Source organism: Oryx dammah, unplaced genomic scaffold (genome assembly GCF_014754425.2).
Source record: "Oryx dammah isolate SB20612 unplaced genomic scaffold, SCBI_Odam_1.1 HiC_scaffold_20, whole genome shotgun sequence".
NCBI classification, from domain to species: Eukaryota; Metazoa; Chordata; class Mammalia; order Artiodactyla; family Bovidae; genus Oryx; species Oryx dammah.
The window spans coordinates 22,568,571-22,595,111 of NW_024070204.1; the positions used below are offsets into that span (position 1 = coordinate 22,568,571).

Genomic DNA, 26,541 nt, shown 5'->3' on the forward strand with positions numbered 1-26,541 from the left:
TATAGTTTGAACATAAAATAACACAAAATGCTCATGAGATATACTTTCATCTTTTCCATTTTTTGCTGATTTTATTTGAATGAAGAGTTTTCTCTTTAGTTCAGCATATATGATGAAACGTACTTTTTCCCTTATATTTTGACTTTCTGACAGTCAACTTTCTGAGTGTGAGAATGGGTTCTTGGAATATAGGAAGCTGACCAACTTAGGCTTTCCTTTGGTCTGATATGTGACTTAGCTTTCTAATACGACTGTAATTTTAATTAAAACACATGGGTTGTTTTTCTTTCATGATTATATTACTATGAAAACTAAAACCTCTGTGGCCAGAGGGATGTACGTCTTTTAGTCTGGAAGCTGGGGGGAAAATATCATTCAAGAAGATTGAAAAAATTAATTCTGCATTAAGGATATGTCAATATTGCCCTCTGACTCACTCCAAAAGCATACCATTTTCACTAATTGAAAAGCACAGAGATCTTTGGTATTGTTTATGATAAACTCGGCAGGGAATGTGACTTCCTAGTGGAGACCCAACAACATTTATGAATAAATCATGTTTGGATCTTGAGAAAAGAAGCATCAGTTAATGGTAGTTGGCTTCCCTGAATCTCAGGAACTCTGGATAATTAACAGTCAGTACTTCTTTCCCTTTCTATTTAATCATTCATTGACAGAAAAACAGACTTTGTTACAAATATGTAATATGTAATGGATTTCTGGAAACTTTACATAATTACATTGCTGTATCTTAATGGAATACTCAGCATTATTACTGTCATTACTAGAATTTCAAATTCACTGTGGGAGGTAAGCATATTTTCCATTAAAAGATTATTTCAGTATGAAATCTGTCTGAACTATTATTGCCCATAAACCTGCATAGCACAAATGTCATACAAAAATAAGAAAACGTTTCATTCTTTCAGATATTATTTTAGTGAGTTAAAAACAAAATGAAATGACTGCATTGCTGGTGTTTGGGGATAGTAGCAAGATAGTAGCAATTTTTAGGTGATCTGTAAATGATGATCATTTTTAATGTGAAGGTGTTTTCACATATCACAAAATAGCAAGACTGACTGGAAAAATAATTCTTATGCAAATCATATGGATTTGGTTACTCAATAGTAATTATAACGACTGTGTTCTTACCTGCATTCAGTGTAATTTTGTACCAAATATTTAGTCCCTGGAGAATGCTTTCTTCCTACGGTGGGAAAAAAAGAAGCTAGAGACAAGGTAGTTGTAAAAACTGGTTTATTTTTTTAAAAATAAATACAAAAATATAAATATAAAACATTAGCAGATAGAATTTGATGAAATGAAATTGCACAAACGTTTGTATACCAGGTTGCATATCACATCTACTAACACCACATGTACATGTTTTTGTTTTTTTTAATTTAATGTACAGAACAGGATATACTTTAAAATTTTTCTTCATCTTTTTAAAAGTTTCATTTGCAAGGGCAGGGCATGTACCTAACAGAAGCGGCTTGTCTGTGAGGTTGTTTAAGGGAGGACTATCCTGTTCATGATTCTGAAATTATCTTTTATTTCCTAAGATGAACAACACTAAATTTCCATAGCTTTGGCTCTTGGAAGTGATTAAATAAAATGTCGTATATATTCCATGAGACATCCTACAGGGAAGAATTAATGTAATTACTGAACAAATTAAAAAGGAAATGGGGAAAGAAAATTGTGCTGAGTGGCAGGAAAATTCTCCTGGAATACCAAACATTGTGAAGTGGAGACGGTGTGGGTCAAGTTAACTTCCTTTCGCCGGAGCAGAACAGATATCCTTGGTTAAGCGTCTTTGTCGCTTTCCCCGCCGCCGTACATCTCCGCCAGCTTGTTAAACCGAGGGCCCCACTCTCGGAGGTAATCGTAGTTTTGGTCTCCATCAGTGGTACCTGATTCCAAGGAACTCAGAGACTCGGCGATGGAGTCGTTCCCTTCGTAGGCGTAGGTAGCGAGCGAGTCGTAGGGAGGCGCCGTGGGATCCAGGTCGTGCTCCTTGAGCCTTTCATTGATGAAATCCCGGACGTCCGCGTTATCCGGGGCCGTCGGAGTCCTCCGGGGGATAAATAAGGTTTCTGGAATAATATCTCGCCGTAGCTTTTTTTCCTCAATAGCGGCCGGATTCCTCAAGGTGCCGATATCAAAGGCCTGAGTGTCCTCCTCTCCGCCACCTTCATCATTATAGCTCACGATGTTGTCTCTGATGTCTTCTTTAGACAAGATCAGAGGCTCTTTTTTCCGCTGTCTTTTCAGAGCCGCGAACAGTACTACTATAACTTCAGAAAAGAAAAAGGGAAAAAAAAAGATGCATTAGAGATTCGTCTGAAACACTCTATAAATAACAAGGGGAGGTACTATAAACCAGTTTAAGTTATTTAGGTTTTTCTGGAACAGGTTAGAATTTAGGATTAATTTTGCACTTCCTTAATTTTTTTTTTTTTTTTTTTTGCAGGGTTGGAGGGGGCGATGGTGAGAGAAAAGGGGAATGTTGAAGGATTTACTGAAATGGTTAAAGTTTAAGAACAGTGATTCTGAATTATTTTTAAAGCAATGTGTAAGAGTTTTTGAAATATTGTGACTTGCCTATTTTTCTAAGAACTGTTTAAAGATAGTTCCTGATAGTAGATATCATTTCTATTCTGCATTAAATAGTGACATAAGATGTTGCATAAAAAAGACCCAAATCAAATTCAGTTTCAAATAAAACAACTAAGAAGGGCAAACATACGCCCATAGTTTTACATTTGTATGCAATGTTAAAAAGGCAGCTTTCTTCACAAGATATAAAGTATTCATATCTGTTAAATAGCTTTGATGATGGATTTACGTATTTTTTTTTTCTTATGCTGTTCCTGGAGCACTTTAATTACTGGTGGGGGAAAGACCACATTATTTAAACATTATTGGCTTATAAATTCACCAGATTTTCCATGGAAATATATACGACTCATGAGATTAAAGGAAATGCTGAGTCACATGATGGCAAAGAGTGAATTCAAATTACTACAATGAATTAACTACAAAAACACATATGAATCTCAACTCACCTGCTCGCTCAGTCTCTCAATCCTGTCCAAACTTTTCAGCCCCAAGGACTGCAGCACCCCAGTCTCCCTTTCTATCACCAACTCCCAGAGTTTATTCAAATTCATGTCCATTGAGTCATTGATGCCATCCTACCATCTCATCCTCTTTCATCCCCTTCTCCTCCTGACTTCAATCTTTCCCAGCATCAGGGTCTTTTCAAATGAGTCAGCTCTTTGCATCAGGTAGCCAAAGTATTGGAGTTTCAACTCCAGCATCAGTCCTTCCAATGAATAGTCAGGACTGATTTCCTTTAGGATGGACTGGTTGGAACTCCTTGTACTGCAAGGGACTCTCAAGAATCTTCTCCAGCGCCACGGTTCAAAAGCATCAATTCTTTGGTGCTCAGGTTTCTTTACAGACCAGCTCTCACATCTATACAAGACTACTAGAAAAACCATAGCCTTGATTAGATGGACCTCAGTCAGCAAAGTAATGTCTCTGCTTTTTAATATGCTGTCTAGGTTGGTCATAACATTTCTTCAAGGAGTAAGCATCTTTTAATTTCATGGCTGCAGTCACTATCTGCAGTGATTTTGGAGCCCCCCCAAAATAAAATCTCTCACTGTTTCCATTGCTTCCCCATCTATTTGCCATGAAGTGATGGGACCAGATGCCATAATCTTAGTTTTCTGAATGTCGAGCTTTAAGCCAACTTTTTCCACTCTCCTCTTTCATCAAGAGGCTCTTCAGTTCTTCTTCACTTTCTGCCATAAGGGTGGTGTCATCTTCATATTTGAGGTTATCGATATTTCTCCTGGCAATCTTGACTCGAGCTTGTACTTCATCCAGCCCAGAGTTTCTCATGATGTACTCTGCATATAAGATAAATAATCAGGGTGACAATATACAGCTTTGACATACTCCTTTCCCGATTTGGAAACAGTCTATTGTTCCATGTCCAATTCTAACTGTTGCTTCCTGACTTGCATACAGATTTCTCAGGAGGCAGGTCAGGTGGTCTGGTATTCCCATCTCTCTCAGAATTTTCCAGTTTGTTGGGATCCACACAGTCAAAGGTTTTGGCATAGCCAATAAAGTAGAAGTAGATGTTTTCTTGGAACTCTCTTGCTTTTTTGATGACCCAACATATGTTGACAATTTAATCTCTTGTTCCTCTGCCTTTTCTAAATCAAGTTTCAAAATGTGGAAGTTCATGGTTCATGTTCTGTTGAAGCCTGGCTTGAAGAATTTTGAGCAATACTTTGCTAGATTGTGAGATAAATGCAATTGTGTGGTAGTTTGAACATTCTCTAGCCTTGCTTTTCTTTGGAATTAGAATGAAAACCAACCTTTTTCATTCCTGTGGCCACTGCTGAGTTTTCCAAGTTTGCTGGCATATTGAGTGCAGCACTTTCACAGCATCATCTTTCAGGATTTGAAATAGCTCAACTGGAATTCCATCACCTCCACAAGCTTTGTTCATAGTGCTGTTTCCTAAGGCCCACTTGACTTCACATTCCAGTATGTCTGGCTCAGGGTGAGTGACCACACCACTGTGATTATCTGGATTGTGAAGATCTTTTTTGTATAGTTCTTCTGTGTATTCTTGCCGCCTCTTCTTAATATCTTCTGCTTCTGTTAGGTCCATACCACTGCTGTCCTTTATTGTGCCCACCTTCACATGAAATGTTCCCTTGGTATCTCTAGTTTTCTTGAAGAGATCGCTAGTCTTTCCCATTCTATTGTTTCCTCTATTTCTTTGCATTGATCACTGAGAAAGGCTTTCTTATTTCTCTTTGCTATTCTTTGGACCTCTGCATTCAAATGGGTATGTCTTTCCTTTTCTCCCTTGCCTTTTGCTTGGAGGGTTCAAACATTGTACACACCATGACCCAGAGACCCAGAGACCTCACAAAGACTGAGACAGACCTGTGTTTGAGTGTCTCCCCAGGAGGTATAGGTCAGCAGTGGACTGCTGCAGGGAAAGGGGCTTTAGTTTCAGCATAACTGGGTATGGCATAAGCCCTCTTAAAGGAGGTCATCATTAACCCCACCACAGAGCCACCAGAACTTACACAGGACTGGGGAAAGAGAGTCTTGGAGGGCACAAACAGAACCTTGTGCACACCAGGTTACAGGAGAAAGGAGAAGTGACCCCACAAGAGACTGATCCAGACTTGCCTTTAACTGGCCAGGAGTCTCTGGCAGAGGAGTGGGTTGGCAGTGGCCTGATGCAGGGTTGGGGGCACTGAGTGTAGCAGTGCCTACATGGGACCTTTTGACGGAGGTCGCCATTATCTTCATTTCCTCCACCACTGTTTGGCTGGAGGTAAATAACAGGGAGGGAACACAGCTCCACCCATCAATAGAAAATGAATCTCAACTAGATGTATCTTAATAATAAGTATAGATCCACAAGTAGAAATGTGTATCACTCACACAGGTTATTTCCCTACTCCTGTGGGAAGGTATCAATAATAATAAATTTATTACTTTAGTATCATAATAATGGTAAGAGATAAAAGGAGAAAGTTAAAATCAATTTCCCGCTGGTTGTGTTAGTTTCCCAACCTCATTCCCTATTCCCAAACATTTTGATCATAATCCTTTAAAAATTATGATTTGAAGAAACAGATGTGAATTCAATTAGATGAGGAAAGTAAGGGAAAAGATCATACCAGGTACATATATGAATATATATATATTCTTAACCTCATTAGAACAAACATTTAAAGGATATTGAATTTATTACAGGTCTAGAAAGAATGCTCAAACTACTGCACTATTGAACTCATCTCACACACTAGTAAAGTAATGCTCAAAATTCTCCAAGCCAGGCTTGGAGCAATACCTGAACCACGAACTTCCAGATGTTCAAGCTGGTTTTAGAAAAGGCAGAGGAACCAGAGATAAAATTGCCAACATCTGCTGGATCATGGAAAAAGCAAGAGAGTTTGAGAAAAACATCTATTTCTGCTTTATTGACTATGCCAAAGCCTTTGGCTCTGTGGATCACAATAAACTGTGGAAAATTCTGAAAGAGGTGGGAATACCAGACCACTTGACCTGCCTCTTGAGAAACCTGTTTGCAGGTCAGGAAGCAACAATCAGAACTGGACATGGAACAACAGACTGGTTCCAAATAGGAAAAGGAGTACTTCAAGGCTGTATATTGTCACCCTGCGTATTTAACTTATAGGCAGAGCACATCATGAGAAACACTGGGCTGGAAGAAGCACAAGCTGGAATCAAGATTGCCGGGAGAAAAATCAATCACTTCAGATATGCAGATGATACCACCCTTATGGCAGAAAGTGAAGAGGAACTAAAAAGCCTTTTGATGAAAGTGAAAAAGGAGAGTGAAAAAGTTGGCTTAAAGCTCAACATTCAGAAAATGAAGATCATGGCATCCCGTCCCATCACACATAGGGAAACACTGGAAACAGTGTCAGACTTTATTTTGGGGGGCTCCAAAATCACTGCAGATGGTGATTGCAGCCATGAAATTAAAAGACGCTTACTCCTTGGAAGGAAAGTTATGACCAACCTAGACAGCATATTCAAAAGCAGGTACATTACTTTGCCAACTAAGGTCCATCTAGTCAAGGCTATGGTTTTTCCAGTGGTCACGTATGGATGTGAGAGTTGGACTGTGAAGAAAGTTGAGCGCCGAAGAATTGATGCTTTTGAACTGTGGTGTTGGAGAAGACTTTTGAGTGTCCCTTGGACTACAAGGAGATCCAACCAGTCCATTCTAAAAGAGATCAGTCCTGGGTGTTCTTTGGAAGGACTGATGCTAAAGCTGAAACTCCAATACTTTGGCCACCTCATGCGAAGAGTTGACTCATTGGAAAAGACTCTGATGCTGGGAGGGTTTGGGGGCAGGAGAAGAAGGGGACAACAGAGGATGAGATGGCTGAACGGCATCACTGACTCGATGAACATGAGTTGGGGTGAACTCCGGGAGTTGGTGATGGACAGGGAGGCCTGGCATGCTGCACTTCATGGGGTCACAAAGAGTCGGACACAACTGAGCTACTGAACTGAACTAAACTGAGACTTAATGAAGTGAGTGAAGTGAAAGATACTCAGTTGTGTCCAACTCTTTGCAAATATATAGTCCATAGGATTCTCTAGGCCAGAATACTAGTGTGGGTAGACTTTCCTTTCTCCAGGGGATCTTCCCAACCCAGGGATCGAAGCAGGATCTCCTGCATTGCAGGTGGATTCTCTACCAAATGAGGTATCAGGGATGTAATGTGTCCCCCACAAATTCATATCTTAAAGCCTAAATATATTCTCAATGTGATGGTACATAGAGGTGCAGTCTTTGGGAGGTAGTTAGGTCATGGAGGTAAAACCCTCATGAGTGAGTGGGATTGGTGTTCTTATAAAAAGAGACGCAAGGACTTCCCCAGTGGGTTAGTGAATGGGAATCTGCCTGCTAGTGCCAGGGACATGAATTCAGTTCCTGGTCTGGGAGGATTCCACATACCATGGAGCAACTAGGCGTGTGTACCACAGCTAATGAACCTGCTCTCCCTAGAGTTTGTGCTCCACAATGAGAAGCCACCACAATGCAAAGCCCAAACACCGCAGCTAGAGAGCAGCCACCACTTTCTGCAACTAGAGAAAGTCCCCGTACAGCAATGAAGACCCAGCATAATCAAAAATAAAATAAATAAATGAAGTAATTTTAAAAATAAATAAATGAAATTTTAAAACTTAATAGAACAAATGAGGCACAAAAGAGATGATTTTATCTTCCATGTGAGGATATAAGACGAGACAGCCATCCATGAAAGAGGAAGTATGCCCTCACCAAACATAAGATCTTGGACTTGATCTTGAACTTCCCTGTCTCCAGACTCTGAGAAATTTATGTGGTTCAAGCTACCAGTCTAAGGCATTCTGGTGTAGCAGCCTGAATGAAGGCAATTATATTATTATGTAAAGTGGCATTAAGTTATGTTTTTCTCTTTTATTACTTAGAACTGTAAGACTTCTAGCCCTCAAGCTGGTCTAAGAGAGCAAACAAGGGGCTTTTTTAAATGCAACAAAAAAGAAAGTTTTAATCCATTGACAACTGTTCTTGACCTTCAAAGTGATTAAAAAATAAATAGGCCACCACCAAGAGAAAGAAACTGTTTATTCTACAAGTTTTTGAGGAAATATGACCTTTTATTTGGGCTAAATTCATAATTTGTGCCCATACATATACTTGCGATCTAATGATTTAAAACCTCAGACAGCTTATCAACTAAATGATCTTACACAATAAAAAAGTATCTAATAATGAGAATAATTAAACTTACTAAGACTGGCTTCAAAATCCCAGTTCATTTCACTGCTTCTTAAAATGTCAGGTACAGTATTTTTTGATTAGGGTCATAGGAATACTCACAATAGCTTTAAGATAATGCAACTAGAGAGTAAGCAATCTGATTTTTGATTCAAAAGCAGTTATAAAGCAATTCGCTCTGGGTTATAGAATAAAATATTGTCGTTTTAGGGACAAGTGAACCAGATAAAGGGTTTTGTTAACATTAAACAGTAAAGAGGTATCATAGTGAGACCTTCATCCAACTATAATAAGAAAAAAAAGTGGAAATACACTTTACTGAAAAACTATGTACACAATGACAACAGTGAGGTGCCTGGCCTTGGCTTAGCCACTCAGAAATCTTGCAAAATGTGTTAAATATCTCCAAGTTTCAGTTTCATTATTTAAGAAAGACAGGTCATGACTCTATCTGATCAGATGTATTTTAATATAAACAACAGTCCTGGTTAATTGATATCTAACTTACATTTGTGTGGGGGGGTTAGTTTGGGGGGAAATATTTTAATAGACGGGCTTCCCTGGTGGCTCAGCAGCAAAGAATCCGCCTACAGTGCGAGAGACTGGGGTTCGACCCCTGGGTTGGGAAGGTCCCCTGGAGAAGGAAATGGCAGCCCACTCCAGTATTCTTGCTTGGGAAATTCCAGGGACAGAAGAGCCTGGCGGGCTACATTCCTAGGGTCACAAAGAGTCAGACACAACTGAGACACTACCACTTTTACTTTCTTCACTACAAAAGCTTTAGAGGTGTCCATCTTGGTTATTTCCCCCAACCAAGAGGAACTTAGGACTTAGCAACTAAACAACAACAGCAATTTTAACAGAAACATTTCTTACAGACACAGTGAAGTAAGCCATCTAGGAAATAAGCACATTTTCCCCAACCTTTCTTACCCAGCAGAATGATGATGCAGAGGAGAATGGCGATCAAAGCGCCTGTGCTGAGCCCAGCAGGCAGGAGCAGGGCCTCGGCGCTGCAGGACTGCATGTTGCCTTGGCTATCGCAGGCGCACACGCGGATGGTGAGTGTGCCCGTGCTGCTCTGAATCGGGTAATCGTTGTCCGAAATCACCACGGGCAAGAGATAAGTGCTTATTTCATGTCTATTGAATCCATTTTTTCTGGTTAAAATTCTGGCAGTATTATCTAAAATAAATTTTAACATATTAAAAATAGCTGGAGACAAATGATTTGTCTTATCCTGATCACCATGGTTTAACACATAAATATGATAAAAAGGTGTCTTTTTAAAACACAAAATTGTTATCAAATGTATGCATGGCCATTTGGATATAGATAAGATAAATAAGCTAGTTTAAGGAGTCAAGGCAATATACATAAAATAAATAAGATAGTTTGAGGAATCTAATAGCATGATTATTTATTAAAGTTTTAACTAATTCTCACACTGTTCAAAATGGTGGATTTTTATAAGCAGATCATTTATGAAGACTATAGAGATGGTACCATACGATTTTTCAGAGTTTTCAAAAAACATAAAATATTATGCATACCAAAGAAAAAATCTTAATACATGTTTGTTTACAAATATATGTGTCCACACACAAAACACACATTAATCTTAATATTCATGAAGAAAAATATTAGGCAGTAGCACTTTTAGAATCAATAATATAGTCAAAAACTTTCAAAAGTCCCAATATATGAAGAACAGTGAGCTAATTACTTAATATTTTTGAACTTAGATTTCCACCCATTAAAATTAATTTAGTGCATAACTTAAATAGCTGGTGGACGACACTAATGTAAGAGTGCCTGACAGACATACTGGAAGAAGTAGAGACTTAATCTAGCCCCTACTACCTAGTACATGGCTACTGATATTTCCTTTATCTGATAACTTATTCAGTATCCTCAAATCTGGGTTGTGAGTTAATAATATTTCTTCTAGCTTTATATAACAAATACTGAAAAATAAATATACATGGATGATAATTTCACACTCTGTCCAATGTGCTGGGTCTTTTTTAGCCACCCCACAGGGCTGTTTAAGATGCCAGTGTAGGTAAGGGAGTATTAGGCAATTGCTAAATCAAAGAAGCAGGTTAGCAAAATTGTAAAAGAAGAGGGGTGACAATATATTTGCAATATATTGGTTGAACATAATCATTTCCAAAATTTTAGCAAGAAGTTAAATCTTACTACATCAGTAGATTACTATATAAGCTAGGAAAGTAGACTAGCAAATCAGATGTGCACAAGCAAATTTAATAAATCAACTGTAACCCTGATAATTTTGCCATTTTGACTTCTCTTCCAATAAGTGTTAGGATACAGCTCTTCCTTTCACAAACCTACACTAAAATAAATCATTTATATGCATGTAAGTATTTTTATAATCTTCTTGCTTAGACTTTTTTAACTTTTCAAAAATTTTAAAATCTTAATTTTGCCTACAATAGCTTTGATACATTAAAGAATCAACAGAAGTTTTACAATCCACCTGCAATGCAAGAGACCTGGCTTCGATCCCTGAATTAGGAAGATCCCCTGGAGAAGGGAAAGGCTACCCACTCCAGTATTCTGGCCTGGAGAATTCCATGGACTGTACAGTCCATGGGGTCACAAAGAGTCAAACATGACTGAGTGGCTTTCAGTTTAACTATTCTATACAAATCATTTTATTAAGTATTCAGAAAAATCATCATATAATAAAGTTTTGATCTGTAAATTAGTGAAAAGTGAGGGATTCTTAAGCATGGGATACCAAATGTAGTATCACAGAGGCAGGAAATGTATTTTTAAAAAGATGAAGAATTAAAAGTTTTTTAAGATGAGGCTATAGATACATGCAAGGGTATTTTTTCAAGAAAATCAACTTTAAGGTCATGTCTGTCATTGGAATTTCTTTCAAAATTCACCCATTAATAGAAAGTAGTGAATTTATGCAAGATTAGATCAAATATTCCATCAGCTGCTGCTAAATCACTTCAGTCGTGTCCAACTCTGTGCGGCTCCATAGACGGCAGCCCACCAGGCTCCCCTGCCTCTGGGATTCTCCAGGAAAGAACACTGGAGTGGGTTGCCATTTCCTTCTCCAATGCATGAAAGTGAAAAGTGAAAGTGAAGTCGCACAGTCGTGTCCAACTCTTTGCGACCCCATGGACTGCAGCCTACCAGGCTCCTCCATCCATGGAATTTTCCAGGCAAGAGTTCTGGAGTAGGGTGCCAGACTTTTCTGGTATTCTAGTTAGTTATGTTCAGGTTTGTATTTATATAGCTTCAGCCATAGGATCAGGAACTATACCTAATATAGGAAAATGGTACTATTTATCAAAAATTAATTAAGATTAGTTTTGAATTGTTTCCCAAGTAACTGTGAAATGCTGTGATAAGACAGTACTATTTCAAGTCTCTTTATCTTTTTAAAATTGAAAGGTGGCTTGTTGAGATCCAGGGCTCAGTTTAACAAGAATATAAAACAAGTTAAAATACAATTAGAAAGAGGTTCAATATTGTCAACTCAGTACAAAGAATGCCATGTCTAAATACTATGTTTAAGTTACCAGATTCAGCAAATTAAAATGATGGGTATTGTTTCCCTGATATTCAGATGTAATTTGGCATTTTGCATATTATCTACCTATTCTATGTTAATTTTTCAAATCACAATTATTTTAGGTGTCCGAAGGAGTAGAATGGCTTCCCTGATGGCTCAGGCAGTAAAGAATCTGGCTGCAATGCAGGTGACCCAGGTTCCATTCCTGGGTCAGGAAGGGATATCCCCTGAAGAAGGGAATAGGAACTGGCTTCAGTATTCTTGCCTGGGGAATCCCATGGACAGAGGAGACTGGCAGATAAAGTAGTCCATGCGGTCTCAAAGAGTCAGACACAACTGAGTGACTAACACACACAGAGGGATAGAAAACATATACATTTCAAAAGCTCAGATTTAGTAAACAGATGTTACCAACTGATGCAATCCCTTCAACTGATTTGTGCAAAAATCCTATGATATTAAAAATGAGTAGTTGCTCAGTGTAAAACTACCCATTATCCTAAACTGCTTTCAGACATTCTGAAAGCCAACCAGATGCACTATAGCAACCTCGCTCTGCCAGTATACATACATGGAAAGTATTGTACATATGCCAATGTAGTTATTAGATTTCTTGTGAGTATGTAATTATATCTATAGGACTTTCCCTGGTGGCTCAGACGGTAAAGCGTCTGTCTACGATGCAGGAGACCCGGGTTCAATCCCTGGGTGGGGAAGATCCCCTGGAGAAGGAAATGGCAATCCACTCCAATACTATTGCCTGGAAAATCCCATGGACAGAGGAGCCTGGTAGGCTACAGTCCATGGGGTCGCAAAGAGTCAGACACGACTGAGCAACTTCACTCACTCAAAACAAGCATACCTGTTTTGTTTCTGCCTTAAAAAAAAAAAATTCAATAAATATGTTTAGTATTTTTGATCACATATAAAATTCATATGTTATATAGGAAAATAGTGTATCTCGTCTTTGCCAACTATGTTTTTGCTCTCAGTCCCCTCACAGGCTAATGTGGCTACTTTTTTCTTTTCTTTTTTTTCGTCTCTTCTAGGCCTTTTGACTATGGTGAATCTGTCGTTGCTAAATCTCATTGAAGTTTGCACAAGAGTCTCACCAAGCATTCATTTCCCTGTGGAGCTTACTATTTTGTTATAAGAACTGATTATTTCTGGCCTTTCTGAAGTTTACAAGATCCAGTGTTTTTGTTAATATCCACATACTGTGTTCTTTCATGTATTTTGTTATTTAAAATTCAACAGTGTAAACTCTGTTAAGCAAGAAATTACCAAAATATCTTATTAAAAATCTAATGAAAACAAACCTTTGCAATCAGATCTATAAATTAATATATCATGTATATGTAGCTGTTAATTTGGAGAAAATTTCTTGTTAAGTCACCTTAAATTATAATGAACACATTTCAAAATTTACCTTCATTGTCTTGTACTGTGAAGTTTGGATTGACAGCAGCTAAACTGAAGAAAAATTTCTGTCCACCTAAAGGATCATCTTTGTCTACTGCACTTATAGTCTGTATTAGCTGCAGAAGAGAAAAAAAAATGTACATTTATCAAGCTTCCCTGGCTAGAATCTTCTTTATAATATTTAATTTTTAGTATCCAATTTGTCCAACATTTTTAAAGACAATTATTTTCTTCCTTAAAAGCATGCATCTTTATTTCAGTTATTCTATCCTTTTATTACACAATAGAAACATTCTCTCACTCTCTCAATTTTGTTTCTTTTTTCTATCAATTTCTCCTAAATACTATCTGTTTTTTAATTAAAATAATGAGCAATAACATAGTATTTTTTTATAGTTTTAAGAATTTAGATGTAGCATTTGAAATAAGTAGGTATTTCATATATGTTTAAACATTTATCTAGAGGAGTTATTTAATGTAGGAAAATTTAGAAAGTTATTATAATTATAGCTTCCTTCTTCATCAAAAATAAAGTGAAAACTATTCAAAGGATGTGGAAATTTTATAGAATCATTATGCATAACTTTATAAAGGAAAGAAAAACATTATCTATTTTTAGAGTAGTCATTCATTTGCACTCTCAATAGAATTACATATTTAATTCAACATATACATACTATGGAGAATGGTTACTTTTTAAGGGTTAGCTCTGATTTATTTTAGGATAAGAGAATATAAGAGGCTATCTAGTAACAAAGAAAATATAACACCTTATCCAATGATCATATCACTACTTTGAACATATTGTATAAGAATTAATATTATACATATATAACAGCTATATATTGTTGCATATATATCAAATTTTCCTTAACTTATATGTATAATAACATTTTATGTGTTTTTTTGCATGTTTTTCAAGAAGGCTTCAAAAGTTGTTAAATATGTCAATGCTTATAAAAATGGTCAAATTTATTCTTAAAGGAATATACTTTTTACTGCATTAACTTAATTTAATATTACATAGATATTTGATGGAAATGTTTGTTACTGGTGTTTTGTTGATTAAAAAGGGACTCATAAGCTCTGGGAGTTGGTGGACAGACAGGGAAGCCTGCTGTGCTGCAGTCCATGGGGTCGCAAAGAGTCGGACATGACTGAGTGACTGAACTGAAATAAAGTTTAAAACTGTAAAATAATTAGAAAAATAAATTATTTTAACTATTCCATATTAAATTATTTTTTCTCTTATACTGTTCTATAAAATTAAAAATGGAAGTACTCCCTAATTATTTACTTCAAAGTGATGCAAGAAATATAACTGGACCAAACAAAGATAAATATTTATCATTAGAAATAAGTAGCAGAAAAATAATTTAAAACTTGGAATAATTCAAAATATTTATTTAAAAATATAACATCATTTTATGATTTTTAGTGGTAATTTAAGATTAACTAAAGCAAGAATTTATGGCTAATGGCTTATCCATTTAATAAAAAACAAAAGATGGTACATATATAAAGCAGTTAATACAATCTTTCAGAGTTTGCTCAAACTAATGTTATTGAGCCAATGATATTAAATATTATTAAAATATATTTTATTAACTAAAGGAACAAGGCATGCCTGAGAGAAAATGGAAGAAAGAGAAATAGCCAGTCCTCTCTTCTGCCCTTTCCCAAGGTCCTCTGACTGTGAAATGGAAATTCTGGGAGTCTGGTTGCCTCATTCAAGCATTGTTGTTGTCCAGTTGCTAAGTCTTGTCCGACTCTGTGACCTCATGGACTGCAGTACACCAGACCTCTCTGTCCTCACTATCTCCTGGAGTTTGCCCAAGTTCATGGCCATTGAATCTGTAATGCTATCCAACCATCTCATCCTCTGCTGCCCTCTTCTTCTTTTGCCTTCAATTGTTCAGGCATAAGAAGGGACTATTCATACATGTGAATTACACCCTTTTCCCAGGGGGAAAGTCTTCTACCCTTCAGATGGGGAATAGACAAGAAAAGAGTGTGGTGCGTGCTAAATAGCTTCTGTTGTGTCTGACTCTGTGCAGCCCTCTGGACTGTAGCCTGCCAGGTTCCTCTGGCCATGGGATTCTTCAGGCAAGAATAATGAAGTGGGTTGCCATTTCTTTCTCCCAGGGAATCTCTCCTACCCAGAGATCAGGGATTGAACCCATGTCTCTTATGTTTCCTTCAATGGCAGGTGGTTCTTTAGCACTAGCACCATCTGGGAAGCCCCAAGAAAGGAGGAGGGGTGACACTTAGTTTTACTTCTATCTCATTGGGGCATCCCAGGTGACACGAGTGATAAAGAATCCACTTGCCAATGCAAGAAATGTGGGTTTGATCCCTGTATAGGGAAGATGCCCTGGAGTAGGAAGTGGGAACCCACTCCAGTATTCTTCCCTGGAAAATTCCATGAACAGAGGAGCCTGGAGGCTTCAGTCCATGAGACCGCAAAGAGTCAGACATGACTGAGCAACTTAACACACAAAACATACTCTCACTGTGTCCATACCCCAAATGAATGGAATGATGTTCCATATTGATTAAATGCTGCTTTTAAAGAGCACTTAATTCAGAGAAGTTCTGGGTGGAGTGAACTACTGTATAAATAACTAAAGCAAATCCAGAAGTCCCCCAAAAGCTCCTACTTCCCTGGAAGGAGGGAAGACAGACTTAATAAACTAATTTCAAGAAAGATTCAGTAAGGAAAGACTTTATCAAATAACTATTTTGATTTTGCCTGCTAGGATGATGTAAGCTAGAATTCCATCAGTGAGTATTTAATAGTTTAATTCAAGCAAACATGTTTCTGCCTGTGAGACCAAAATGACATCTAACAAGCTGGTCTTATTAAAAGTAACTAATATGGGAAGGTTTTGCACATGCAGCCAATTAGACAAAAATTAATAATCATATTCTTCCTGTCAAGTTTGTCAAAATAGACTAATTACTTTTTAAAATTAACATCATCTTTGATTTGATTATTTTCCCTCAATATACCAACTTGTTTTTAAAAGTTCAAAGAATATAAAATTACTGAGCCAGATATAGGTTCAAAAAAAGAAAAAAGGCATAAGGAAAATAAACAAACACAATTCCTTATTTTGTGTATTTTGAATACATTTGGGAATACATATTTATAATGACTCAAATGCTCTGAAAAGATATCTCTTGAAAATCAAATAGAATAACCATAGAGGGAGCAATGTATGCAGCAGTTTCAAAGTGGGTAATTCATCTCCTACAGAAAAGGCTTCAACTTATATCATGCTGAGCCTGCCAAGCACAGAACTATTTGGAATGGTATTTTTAGGGCATACTGTTTCATGAAGAAGTAGGTCGGAAGTAGCTAAGTCCTTTAAATATTCCAAATTAAACATTTCCATAACATTTTCAACTAAAAAAAAAAAAAGAATCCAATTGCAGCAATTTTACCATTTCAGACAATAGACAGGCTATTGAATTCCTGTTAGAATCTTCCTAAGGAAGAATTTATTTCACAATATAATTTGCATAAAAATGTAACAATGACATTGATGTTTATAAAGAGCATCAAACGAAGTCTAAACACAATACAGTTTCGTAATGGCTTCTCTTTCTTTAATAAAACACGTTTGATTTCCAATTATTATTTATAACATGCAGCTCCCTTCTGTGAAAACGGCACTCAAACCAATTAAGAGCATTTCTTTCAACCATACAGGCTGGCACTTTTCAAACAACAGAATGAGCCCACTGAGGAAAAGATTTGAACAGTTATAAACAAAGCTGGTATAGGAAGAATGTTTTAAAGGATGAAAACCAAGTCATTAAGCACTTTATGTGTTGTAATGATGAAACACAAGTCTAAGCCTTAGGAGCGAGTTCTTTTGCCCTGCTCCAAAATTGTATTTGCATATGTTGGAATAGTGATGGAATGTTTTGATGATCTCAAGTATTTGTGTTTTCCCAAGTTTCATTTCCTGTCTTGCAAGCAGTTACCAATATTTATCTAATGACACATCAGCATTTTTTTCCCTTTTGTTTATTCATTTGTCTTTGTTTTTGAAAGCTAAAAAGTTATTTCCTCTTACACCTTAAGTTTTGCAGCTACTATTTCATATCTGCCTGCAATGCAGGAGACTCAGGTTAGATTCCTGGGTCAGGAAGATCCCCTGGAGATAGGAATGGCTATTCACTCCAGTATTCTTGCCTGGAGAATTCATTGGATAGATAAGCCTGGAGGGCTACAGTCCATGGTGTCTCAAAGAGCAGGACACAACTGAGTGACTAACACTCACTAACTAATTTGGCTTTGCTATTTGTTTGTTCTAATTATATTTCTGGGACTTTCAATGAATGATTTTATCTCTGTTTGCTCATTCCTCTCAAGATTAGGAAAAGAAAAATATTTGAAGTGTCCATTAAAAATCTTCCTATGCTTTTAAATCCTATGGGTGCTTACTTGTCCTGGTCTGGCATTTTCACAGACAAAGGTATCATAGAACACAGCAAATTGTGGAGCATTGTCATTAACATCCAAAATTCTCACGAAAACAGCCACTCGAGTCATCTCTTTGGGATTGTCTAGAAAAAGGAAAGGAAAAGTTTGTTTAGGAAGACACATTTGTACACCAGATTTATTTTATATAAGCATCTTATAGATATTAAGCACTCATATTCAAATAAGCATCAACTTCATTCTACTATCGTAATGAACAAATGCAATAAAGAAAATTACTACAGAGCCTAATTAAATAGTCATGAATTCAGCTATTATTGAGCTCAAGAGTACTATTAATATTTGAAAAATCTTTTAAAAAGCACAATCCTGTGTAATTGATTTCATGTAATATTTGTGTCTTCACTCTCCAGATATACAACATAAGAACAAATATTTATTAAATCTTTATTATACATCATTAGATTTCATAATTTATACCAAGGTTTTTTTTTGGATGAAGAGTAGTATTAGATAAATCAGTAACTTGCCTGAGGTCCTCTTCTATGTGGTAGTTGTTAATTACAACCTACCCTTCTGACTACTTTTATCACTAAAATATATTTCAACAGCTACTGTCAACTATCCTTTTGGAAATTTTACTATATACCTACTATCAAATTGAATGGAAATTTACAATGAAACACAAGATTGTAAATGTTTCATTAATAAAATTGCTAATTGTACCATTTCATCAATACAAGCTCAATTTTGTATAACAATATTAGTTCAATAGTTACATGTAGTATAATAATAATCATTAGTCTTTTTGCCAAAATCAAGATCATCAAAATTTTCACATAAAACATGCATTTTTTGTAAATGTTAAAATGTAATTTCCAAACATGTCTGTTTAGCTTATCCTTGGGTAACAAACTCATATTAATCATAACTGTATTTTGCCCTCTAAGGATTTTTCCAGGAACTTGCACTGATATCCTGAGAGTGTTTGAGCATCTTAAATTAAGGTTATAGTCATCAGCCTTCATGATCTCAAAATCTCAGTCTCTGGATATAGTTCAAGTTCTTTGTGAACTCTGGCAAAATCAAACTCAAGATCAATATAAAAGAAGAAAGCAGTAATTAGCTAAAAATAAAGCAAAGAAAAAAGAAAAGTAGGTGAGCTGGGGGATAGTAACCATCTTATTAAATGGCCTCTATCTACATGAGTTATGAATAATGATTTTCCCTTTGTGAAATTTATTTGAATTTCTAATTTTATCTAAATAGTTTTCAGATACAAGGGTTAAAAAAACTTCTCAGGTACAAACAGGAAGTACACAAAATAATTTATTTCTGCTTCCTTTTTTAATATAATTATAATGTAACTAAAATAATGAAATCAGCAGTTTCAAAAAATGACATCTAAGAACTAATTGTTTGGCAGGGAGGCAGACAGAATTCTAAATCCATTTGAAATGGATTTACCTTTCTTTCTTCTTTTCAAGAGAAAATTTAAAACACTTCCCTTCTTTAACACTATTGGTCAGTCCTCCTTCAACCTTAACCCAAAAATATTCAGCTCTCAGGCTCTAATTTCATATTTGCTCATCTACTGCTACAAGTTTTTCACTTCTTAGTATGTCACGTGGTTTTTAGAGTTTAGACTCTGGAGTCAGACTTGATTCCCAGGTTCACCATTCATTCAGTGTTTAACTTTGTCCAGTTTACACTCTTTCTCTAATGCCTCAGTTTACTCAACATGAATCAAAATAGAACTTCTGATCTTATGAAGTTATTTGAATAACTAGGTGAGTGAATACAAGAAAATTTCTTAACAAAGTATCAGTTCGTTGGTAAACACTCAACACTAATACACGTTGTTATCAGGGGCTTCCTTGATAGCTCAGTTGGTAAAGAATCCGGCTGCTATGCAGGAGACCCTGGGTTGATTCCTGGGTTGGGAAGATCCCCTAGAGAAGGGAAGAGCTACAGATTCCAGTATTCTGGCCTGGAGAATTCCATGGATTGTATAGTCCATGGATTTGCAAAGAGTCAGACGCGACTGAGTGACTTTCACTTTCAATACATATTGACTATTGTTACTAAGATTGTCTTTATTATCACTGTCATATCTTCATTTCCTTACATTGTTTAAAAGCTTAATCTTTCTTTCTCCATACGAAGCATCTACACTATAAAAATATATCAACTAGTTTTCTTAGAGTTCATGTGGGTGTCAAGAGGAGTACTTTTGGGGAAAAGTGGAGAGAAGAGAAAAAAGAGAAAAATGCTATTCCACTATTTTTCTACCTGTCTTACTCCTAAACCATTTGATAATACCCAGAGGCATAGTGATTCACCTATAAATGAATCCTCAGCTACCCAGAGTTACTTGTTGCTATGGGGAAGAGTGGGGAGGTATGATTCATATTTTCTAGAATGTGCTCTTTAACCTACTTTTATAGTTAGTGGACATAAGCAAAATGTTTTCTTTCAATACAAAGTCTTGACATAAAAATAACTCTTTTGTTGGTAGCAATTCACTTTCTAACTGTGCCACAGAAGCCAAGAAAGACAGAAAAGTTTCACATCTAAAAAAATTGCACTGTCAGTCCCTTCTCTAACACAATACAGAGATTCTCCAGCCTCTTTACACATAACTCAAGGCTCTTCAAATCAAAGCTAAATCCACAGGGATAAACATGCTTTGTAAAGCATCAGGCCTGGAGTCATCTATTCAAAAAAAAACAGTGCTTACACTAATCTTTTTACTGGCAGATGTGGCAGCTTATGTATAAATAAAAATATAAAGCCTTCCCAGGAAGCATCATACTGAATAGGAGCCGGCTTATTTTTACCACCTGAGCCTCTCGGCCGTCCGGCAAACTCTAGTGTAGTGAGAACTTGTGAGCAATCTAGGATCTTAAAATCTGTGTCCTAAGGTAAAACCATGCCACATATTCACGGGCTTTTGTATACCTCCAGGAAGAAGAAAATATAAATCGCCATCTAGAAATCCCAAGTTTTAGAAAGAAGTATCTTTTGCACCTCCTTAGGGCAAGAGTTTCCACTAATAAGGAAGCAGGTATAGAAAATGGAGCCCTTAGTCAGAAACTTTGCTCTACTGTTCTCAGAATGTATTGCAACGGTTATAGTTTAATTCTCAGATATGGTTATAGGAACTCATTGATTTCTACAACCATGTGTTTTACAATCCCTGGTGGTGACCTTAGTTTTAGATTTTATATTCTCCACATGGCATTTAATTTTTTTCCCCAAGAAGAATAAATTACTCCATGGTATAATGCACTAAATGATTGCCTAGAATAGAACTTGCCATATGATAGGATACACTGCTAAGGAATGTAGAATTAAACTGTTAGAGGCAGGATCTGGAAAAACATTGATAAGATGTACATTTCTAGGTCATTCTGCACCGTTCTGGATGAATGGCACACTTACCAGTGTTCAAAATCTAGCAAAAACAATGCCCTATATGCTGTTTCCCTCTCACCCTCATTCCATTTAATAATCAGAACAGCGTGATGGGCCCCTCACTGTGTGTGGTTTGGCAGGTAGGCATTTCCAGCAGTTACTCCATAGACTGGTTTTGTTTAAGGGCAAAAAGTAGGTTTAGTTCTTAAAACGAAGAACATAATTGACTTAGCTTTTTACAGAATTGTAATTATTTCAACTAGCTTTAGAAGTTAAATTTCTCAAAGTATCTGAAACGGAAAATGCAATTCCTAGCTCATTAGGCTTGAATAAGGAGCTTGACTAGAGCAGAGAGCACAAACAATCGTGATTTTTGGAATAATCAGACTGGATCCTGTCAAGCACATTTAACATTGTGATATGGATACAGAAACAGAAATAAAAGCTTTCCTTAAGGAAACCTCAACAACTCTTCAGTTCACCCTGAGAGGTACAGCCATTTATATTTCATTATGGAAAACCTGGATCTTTTGGATGGTAGAGTTCATCTATATTTCAGAGCCAGATATAAGAAAAAAATTAAGTCTAGTACTTTCTCTTGAGGCATTAGGTTCATTGCTGATGATGAGTCTGGCCCAGCTCCATCCTTCTGGGGCTTGATATTTCAGCCCCAGTGCCCTGCCTTCCAAATCTTGGGATGATTACTTCAAATAACTTGACCTTGATATGTGTTTGTGGATTCAGCTTACTTTTTCAGATCTGAAAGGTATAGTCTTTTTTTTTTAAAACTCCATGATTTAGTCCCTAATTAATGCTTCTATTTAAGACAGAGTTGCTCTATTCCACGCACATGTCATAATACAGGAATCAGAAACCATGAACAGGTTTGCATGTGTGGACAGGGCTTGCTTCAGGGGCATGTACAATGGAGCAGGGCCTCACACTCAGAAGGCCCCACCCTTATTTAATGCTCTACTGTTGCCATCTTAAATTTCTTCATCATATTTTAACATGAGGCCTGAGATTTTCATTTTACAATGAGCTCTAAAGATTATGTATCCCAGTCCTGTATATGGGCAAGAACATTTGCAATTGGAGACAAATAAGACTTTGAATGGGCCTCCCAGGTGGTGCTAGGGTGAAGAACCTGCCTGCCAGTGCAAGGGACACAAGAGACGCACGGGCTCTGTTCCTGTGCTGCGAAGATCCCCTGGAGGAGAGCATAGTAACCCACACCAGTATTCTTGCCTGGAGCGTCCCATGGACAGAGGAGCCTGGTGGGCAACAGTCCGTAAGTTCACAGAGAGCTGGACATGGCTGAAGTGACTTAGCATGCACACATGACTTTGAATGCTGGCTCTGTCTGATACTAGTTGGGTGAACTTTTATAAATTAAGTATAGAATTAATTATTAGATCTAAAAATAGAATGACTAGTTTCAAATCCCAATTTTATTACTTCTGGCATTGTGACTTTGGACAAGTTACTAAAATCTCTGGAGTCTTACTTCATTCTCTGTTAAATAAGGTCAATACAAATATTAGGAAGAAAAAATTGATTTAAATTTCTTAGAATACCTGTTTAGAGTGCTTAATGTTAGCTATTATTATGGCTACCTTTGTTTCTTCACCTGTTAAAAAGAAGTAATCATATCTATCTCTGTGTTTATTGTTAAAAAATGGACTTCTAGCATTTCAGCATAAATTTTAATTCATAGTGTCCATGTGATGAATTTAATGCACTTCCCTTTCCCCCAAAGAGAATATCTTTAGTTTCTAATTCTAGATCATTTTTATTAGTTAATACTGAATGTAGATTGGTGGATGCCCACAGCTATTGCTCAGTATATATAGAAACTATTTAAAAAAATTATAGGTGTTAAGGAGCCTTTTCAAACCTTAGATTGAAATTACGATTCATTTGTGCAATGAGATGGAATTATTCTTAATATAAAATAAAACCTAAAATTATGCTAAATATGATATACATAAAATTCATCTTACTGATTTCAGCAGCTATAACAGTAAGATTGTGCCACTGAGATAGTTCACGGTCAAGTGGCTTTGATGTATAAAGGGATCCATTTCCAGAATGTATGTTAAAGATCCTGTCAAGGTCAGTATGGCGATCCAAGGAAAATCTGAACATAGAAGGCAGAGAAAAATACATGGCAGTATTATTGATGGCTTGCAGGAGAAAATGGTGAAATGCAGAGACACACATATAGTGATATTTAATAATTTTAGGAAAGTGCAAAGTACTGATCCAGAATGCAGACTGTTGTCATGGATTTATCATACACACACACACACACACACACACACACACATACACACACTTATACACATTGACCCTCTATCATCTCCCCAAAACCTCTTCCTAAGGCTGAATTGACTTTTACTGTGCATTTAAATGCTGGTGTTCTCAATGTTTTATGTTATTAAGTCATTATGTATTGCATATTTAACTGGCCTTGATGTATTTTTTCCACAAAGCTTAGAATTACAAGTTTTACCCTACCAACTGAATTTACCTAGTGATTGTTAATCCTATTAAAGAATTATTACATGGGTCAAATACAAAAGATCATTCCCAGAAGCAAAGTTTTGGAGTAAGAATATTGGAGATGTTAGTTTCCTCAGAGTAGTAGGTTATCAAATTATGACAGTGTTCCAAAGTTTCAAAGTTTCAATATGATTTACTGGTTTGCTTCAGATTTTTACCTACATGTATCACTATAAAATGTATACATTTTAACCAGAGATATTTTGAGTAAAAAAAGTTTGGGATAGGAGTTTCTAGATATTTTATCAAATAAAATCTTAGTGTATGTATTTAAAAGGCAACTATTCTGCAAATTGATTAAAGGCATAGTATTGAGTGTTATTCTAAAGCCTAACAACAGGTTTATGCATTAGGATGATGTAGTTGGTATAAATCCCATTATTTTGGAGATTGTCACTCAAGGTTTAAAAGAGTAACTCTCATTGGTGGTTCCTGCCACTTCACACTCCTAGTGGTTTATGAATATCTTGAAATTCTGGAGGCAGCAAGCATAATCCCCCAAGTTATCTTTAATGTTCCCTATTAAAACATTTTAAAAATAAAGCAAGATAAACATGACAAAACTGGAGTAATATGTTATGGCACATATTTTCCTAAGCCACAACGGTCATTTATTTAAGGAAAATATATGAAATAGTATTTTAAATTATATTTTATAAGTAATAATACAAAATAATTTTGAAAGTTCCATAAAACTTTTTATTCTTTTCCTGTTCCAAACTTGTATAATGTTTCCAAAAAGCAGTTGAAATATACGATCTTTATGCTGGATTTTGAATAAATTGCATTAGAAAAATAATTTAACAAACCAATAGAGTTAATGTGATTTTATGTTTGAGGATGGCTTATTTTAGATTTTTATTTTAAGTCTGTTCTAAGTGGAATAGAGTAGTAATTTACAAATTTCCTTAATAAACCCCAGCCCTTTCTAACAACATAACATGAATTTAGTTTTCTATTCAAACTACATGTTTTAGCCATTCACAAATAAAGCAAAATATTATATCTGAAATAATTCATAAATTACATTTCAAGTTGACAAAATTTTTACACTACTGAAAAATCCAACATAAATTTTACCTCCTCCTTGAAGTATTCCATTATTACCTGAAGTAGAAGCTATTTGTCCCCTTTCATCCTAAAGCACCTTGCCATTTACCATATTGTGTTAGGAGTTCATCTCACATCTCAAACAGGAAATCAAACATGAAAACAGCAAGCATCATACTTAGTGTCTAGTACATACTCAATGAATATTACTTCTCACACTGAATCTACTTTCTTAACAAACTGAAAATTTCTTGAGAAACATATTAGTAACTGATATGGTCACCCACAAATATTTGTTGAATAAAAGAAATAATGACTCCGTTGGCATTTTGGCAAATAAATATCCTTATTTCTATAAAATTATGGCAGGAAATTGAAGGCTGTAAATCAATATAAAGTATCATTTTCTTTGTCAAAGCCATTTTATATGTGTTTTGTCTTTTTTTTTTTTTGTAGTTCAGTTTAGAAAACAATGATAAATTTAAATGATTATGTGAAATTATCTGGAAGATGCAGAGAGATCCTAGTTCTTTTTCACAGTTGACGTAATTATTGCTGACTCTTGCACAACATGGGTTTGAATTCTATGGGTCCATTTTTACTACAAATATAAATTACAGTATGCATTTATTAAAATAAATAAATCTGAGGTTGACTCTTCAGATGCAGAGCCATGGATGCAAGGGCCAGCTATGAAGTTATACTCAGATATTTGACTGCATAGGCGCAGGGGAGATCTATACCCCTAATCCTCAAGTTGATCAAGGGTCAACTGTATATTTTTCAATTCTCTGTTGATAAATTCTACATGTTATCTAACATTTTCATTTTAGAAATCAGTTCCAGAGATATATTTTAGGTAAGTCCTTTTGATTATTGCATTAGCATCCATGATATATGACATGGACAGTTTATAATATGACCAGTATTATCCTATTGTATGTGTGTGTGCACATTCAGTAGTGTCCGACTCTTTGTGACCCCATAAACTGTAGCCCTTTGGCTCATCTGTCCATGAAATTTTCCAGGCAACAATACTAGAGTGGGTTTCCAGTTCCTGCTCCAGGGGATCTTCCCAACCCAGGGATCAAACCTGGGTCTCTTATGCCTCCTGTATTGGCAGGCAGGTTCTTTACCACTAGCGCCACTTGGGAAGCCCCATTGCTGCTGCTGCTGCTGCTGCTGCTGCTGCTGCTGCTGCTGTTGCTAAGTCGCTTCAGTCGTGTCTGACTCTGTGCGACCCCATAGACAGCAGCCCACCAGGCTCCACCGTCCCTGGGATTCTCCAGGCAAGAATACTGGAATGGGTTGCCATTTCCTTCTCCAAGGCATGAAAGTGAAAACTGAAAGTGAAATCGCTTGGTTGTGTCCAACTCTTAGCGACCCCATGGACTGCAGCCCACCAGGCTCCTCTGCCCATAGATTTTCCAGGTAAGAGTACTGGAGTGGGTTATCCATCTCTAAATGCATTGGTTTAGTAAATTTACGTTATTTCTTTGATTATATACTTTATAAAATCTGCATGGTATATCAAGATTAACATCCAAAAATATTCATGTTCATTTTCTGCCTTGTTAGTATAAATTCAAATATATAACAAAAAACGTGGCTAGACTTTGTCATTAACAAGCAATGAAGTCATTAATTCTGTTGCTTAGTAGATATAAATGGATTTTTTTTTTCTCCTGGTCCATAGATTTGCATCCTGATGAAAAATTT

At 36.3% G+C, this 26,541-nt stretch overlaps 1 protein-coding gene and 1 non-coding gene across 2 annotated transcripts in view; one reads left to right on the forward strand and one right to left on the reverse strand.

Annotated features, from left to right (window-relative positions):
* Positions 1 to 1,243: 1,243 nt before the first annotated feature.
* Positions 1,244 to 26,541, reverse strand: part of LOC120879479 (cadherin-10) — a 112,408-nt gene continuing 87,110 nt past the window's right edge. The window contains exons 7-11 of the mRNA XM_040262496.1: positions 23,211 to 23,347; positions 17,794 to 17,915; positions 13,345 to 13,453; positions 9,290 to 9,541; positions 1,244 to 2,303 (exon numbers count right to left, since the gene is read on the reverse strand). Coding sequence (XP_040118430.1) covers positions 1,813 to 2,303; positions 9,290 to 9,541; positions 13,345 to 13,453; positions 17,794 to 17,915; positions 23,211 to 23,347 — 1,111 coding nt within the window. The 3' untranslated portion in view covers positions 1,244 to 1,812. The remainder of the gene's footprint in view (positions 2,304 to 9,289; positions 9,542 to 13,344; positions 13,454 to 17,793; positions 17,916 to 23,210; positions 23,348 to 26,541) is intronic.
* TRNAR-ACG lies at positions 12,560 to 12,631 on the forward strand. Its single transcript has one exon. It is a non-coding gene; the product is annotated as a tRNA-Arg (tRNA).